We start from the raw sequence: 3732 nt of genomic DNA, 5'->3' as shown, positions 1-3732 counted from the left end.
CTGCTGCCAAAGCAAGAGAACAATCTTGGAGGAAGATTGCTGATTGCGTTAATGCGTACGTTAAAAAATTAAGGCTATATAAAAAATATATTAAATGCTTAAATGAAAATATGTGTATTCGTTTCGAAACATGCATACTCTACAAACATACGTATGTATATAAAATGTGAATGTATAGGCTAAGCTATTAGATCCTAAGAATTATTGATATTCATTGATTTTTAGATGCAACCCCAACTCCAAACGTTCCTGGCAGCAGATCAAGACAAAATATAAGAATATAATTCAAAGTGGTGAGTATTTACCACAACCTTTTATTATTTCTGTGAACATTTAGTCACAAACGCTTGCTTGTAGCAAACAGAAAAAAGTGTGAAATGAGGAAAACTGGGGGAGGGCCACCTCCTCAAGATTACACTGTGGCGGAGGAGTTGGCGCTGAGTAACAATGAGGGGCGGCCGATTATGGATGGGATTGCAAGTGCTGTACAGTCTGACCCTGGTGCTGGCTCCTCTAAGCAAGTGACACTGGGTATGTGTGTGCAATGCATTACTAATGTTTTAAAAAGAGTTAAATATGGCTGACTCTGTTCTGCAGTAGAGGGAAATACAGTGTCTCTGTTGAAGCCAGCACACATGCACACAGTCTCATGCACAGAGGTCAGTATGCACAAGACAGAACACAATGAACGTAACCTGCTTTATAACAGTTATACTGTACATTGGCCTTTTATTTATTAGGGTGAACCAAATGATGAAGACACTCTGTCTGTGTGTTCTGAGACAGTTGCTGAGGTGAATGCACTGGGCTTTTTATAATGGCACACATTTGAATGTCATAATTAAGTGACTGGCCCTTACACATCTCTTTTACTGTAGGATTTTTCACAACCTGCCCCAGAAACTGAAGCCTCCACCTCAATGGGCTACAGAAGGAATGTGAACAAGGTAATGCTTTACACCTTTGACACACATTACAGTCAGTCCTACGTTTATAGAAAGTCATGCCACTTTTTGTGATTTCATCAACCTCCAGAAAGGTGTGATGATTGTTTGTGGTGGAATTGTTTCAGGTGGAAACAGACTCTGTCAGGGCCCTTTACAAAAGGAGTCTAGAACTAGACTGTTCACTGAAGGAGCTGGACTGTGAGCTGAGGAGGCTCCAAATTAAAAAAATCAAATTGGAGATCAAACAGTTGGAAAAAACTGATTCCAGTATGTGAACTTTTTTTTAACCAAGTAACACTTTAGTTTGAACACTTTGATTGTTTATTAATGTAATTTTCTCTTGCTCTCTTTCTTCCTCCACATGACCAATTAAACAGTTTGAGACCTATCTGCAGTGTCAGTGTGCTTTTATTAAGTAAAATATTGTGTTGTGATTGCATCTCTGACAGCTGCGCCAGCTGGGTGGTCAAGTGTGATGGGGTCAATTTCATCAGGGAGAAGCTGGTTTTGTGGTGGTTCTCGCTCCTTTCTGATCGTGGCTATATTGTGCAGAATGGCACATGCAGCCACTATCTGTGATGCCCGCTCTGGTGACACTCTTAGACGCCTAAGGCAGTTGAAGCGTGCCTTAAGGATGCCGAAGGTCATCTCGATCTTGACCCTGGTTTTACTGAGGGCCACATTGAAGCGGTTTTGTGGCCCTGTCTGAGGGTCAGGATAGGGGGTTAGCAAAAACCTCTGGCATGCATAACCTCTATCTCCTACCAACAGGCCATCAAAAAGCCCTGTCATAGAACAGAAAAGGGAAAATTGTTTAAGTTTTGCTATTAACATTTAAACTTTAAAGTGTACTGTTCCAAATTTTACTTGCCTTCCTCAAAGCGCTGACACAAAATAGACTCACGGAAAATGCGTGAGTCATGCACTGAGCCAGGCCATTTGGAATCCAAGCTTGTGATCATGCATTCATGATCACAAGTCATCTGCAGGTGAAATGTACAGTAATTGTCCTATCTGTTATTTACTATTTATTTAAAGATTGATCTCGATGCAAATAAAAATAATTTCACAAAGGCTTTATAGTAGCCTTACCTGAACATTAAGGCTGTGAAAGGACTTTCTGTTCACGTAATCTGCTTCATGTTCTCCTAGCGCTGTGGAGATTGCAACATGTGTGCAGTCTATTGCTCCTATGACTCTAGGGAATCCTATCATAGGAATGAAAAATATATATTTCAAACCATTCCTAACAGGTAGCTACCACATACTATTGTATAATAGATTTCTAAGTGTGAAATATGAGCATTCAAAAAAATGAGCGTGAAAAGGTTAAATTTGTTCATGTGATGTCACCCTATCAAGATATCTTACCGGCAATTTTATAAAAGCCCTCTTTTATGGACATGGTGGATAAATGTCCAGGGAACACAATGAAGCTATTTATGTACCCCTGCAGAGCGAGGACCACCTTGCGAATGGTTCGACAGACCGTGTTTTTCCCTAGATTCTCTGCATCACCGACCACATACAAGTATGTACCAGTTGCAAAAAAACGCAACGCAATACATACCATTTGCGGTACAGTAAGGGCATGGCTTCGATGAGTCACATTTGTTATGTGAGGCTCAAGAAGTTCGCAAAGATAAGATATTCCTTCCGCGGAAAATCTGTATCTTTCGTACAAGTAACTATCAGGAAAGTCAAGGGGATTTTGTCTGTCCCTAAAAACTCTTTCTCTACGAAGTGCTCGTCTAACAATTTGCGCGGAGATGTCCACAGGATTTGGGAGAAAAGGTGAAGCCATTGCAACAGAGAACAGCCGCTGGGAATTAGTTACGTCACCTATATGTTTCTTTGCTCACTGCTGATTGGTCAAACTTCAGTCTGAGATCTCGAATCCAGAACATAGCCTGCCCCGGAGCAGGTTAGCCGTGTAGCGTAAGATACCATGGCGACGAACACCGATTAAAGCCGAGCTACTTTCATGGTACCTAAAACCCACGGTTGGCACAAACTAAACTGAAACATAGCTGGCTAGCCACCTAAACCAGCTTCATGGTACAGGCCCCAGGAACTAGGGAAACGCTCAGAAATGCAGTGTAGACAAAACAAGACTTCGCAAAGAATGGGTGTGTGGAAGTGGTATATATGTGAATGTGAATGATCTGCAGGTGTGTGTGCAATCAGTGCTGATGAGTCCGGGTAGTGAGTTATGGGAAATGTAGTGTGTGAATGAATGATAAGTTTGATGTGGAGTGCCCTCTAGTGGTCCTCAAGGGCACTCCAGCTAGTGACCGTTACAGTTTAGATATGTAACATCTTGTTTAAAAATTAAATAAGATATGTTCATGAAAATACCATGGATTCAACATGAAATAAATGAATGTGTAGTTTAGATTTACAAACTGATAGCCTAGGAATTGTTTTCAATCTTTAAAGTAATTTTAAAGCAAAAATGCACAATATTAATGCATTTTAAGTCACCACGTCAACATATAAATAAAATACAAATAGTTCTGACAATTAAAAAGTGTGTTCCCTGTTAATGTTTTTAGGCTGCAAATGTTGTTTCTTATATGTATAGTATATGTTTTGTATGTTATTCTATTTTGGTGTATTTGAAAAAGCACAATAAACATTTTTGTACACACTTTTTTTTTTACATTATTACATTTTATTCTTAAAATATGTTTAAGTATAAACGTTAAAAGGAATATAAAGCAAACTATTATATAGGCAAAGGGCTTATTAATATGCTAAGACTTTGTGTAACCTCAAAAGTCAA

The 3732-nt window shown here is 39.4% G+C and overlaps 1 protein-coding gene across 1 annotated transcript; it reads right to left on the bottom strand.

The window, feature by feature from the left end:
- Positions 1-1358: 1358 nt before the first annotated feature.
- LOC306902956 (putative nuclease HARBI1) lies at positions 1359-2751 on the bottom strand (the record flags this gene model as incomplete). Its single annotated transcript, XM_079471876.1, has 4 exons — positions 1359-1732; positions 1819-1930; positions 2040-2155; positions 2319-2751. 4 exons carry the CDS (start codon positions 2749-2751, stop codon positions 1359-1361), a joined length of 1035 nt encoding a protein of 344 aa, XP_079328002.1.
- Positions 2752-3732: the final 981 nt, after the last annotated feature.

This window comes from Barbatula barbatula (assembly GCF_947034865.1).
Source record: "Barbatula barbatula genome assembly, chromosome: 13".
Lineage (NCBI taxonomy): Eukaryota > Metazoa > Chordata > Actinopteri > Cypriniformes > Nemacheilidae > Barbatula > Barbatula barbatula.
The sequence above is the reverse complement of the archived record's forward strand: the minus strand, read 5'-3'. Positions and strand labels throughout refer to the sequence as shown.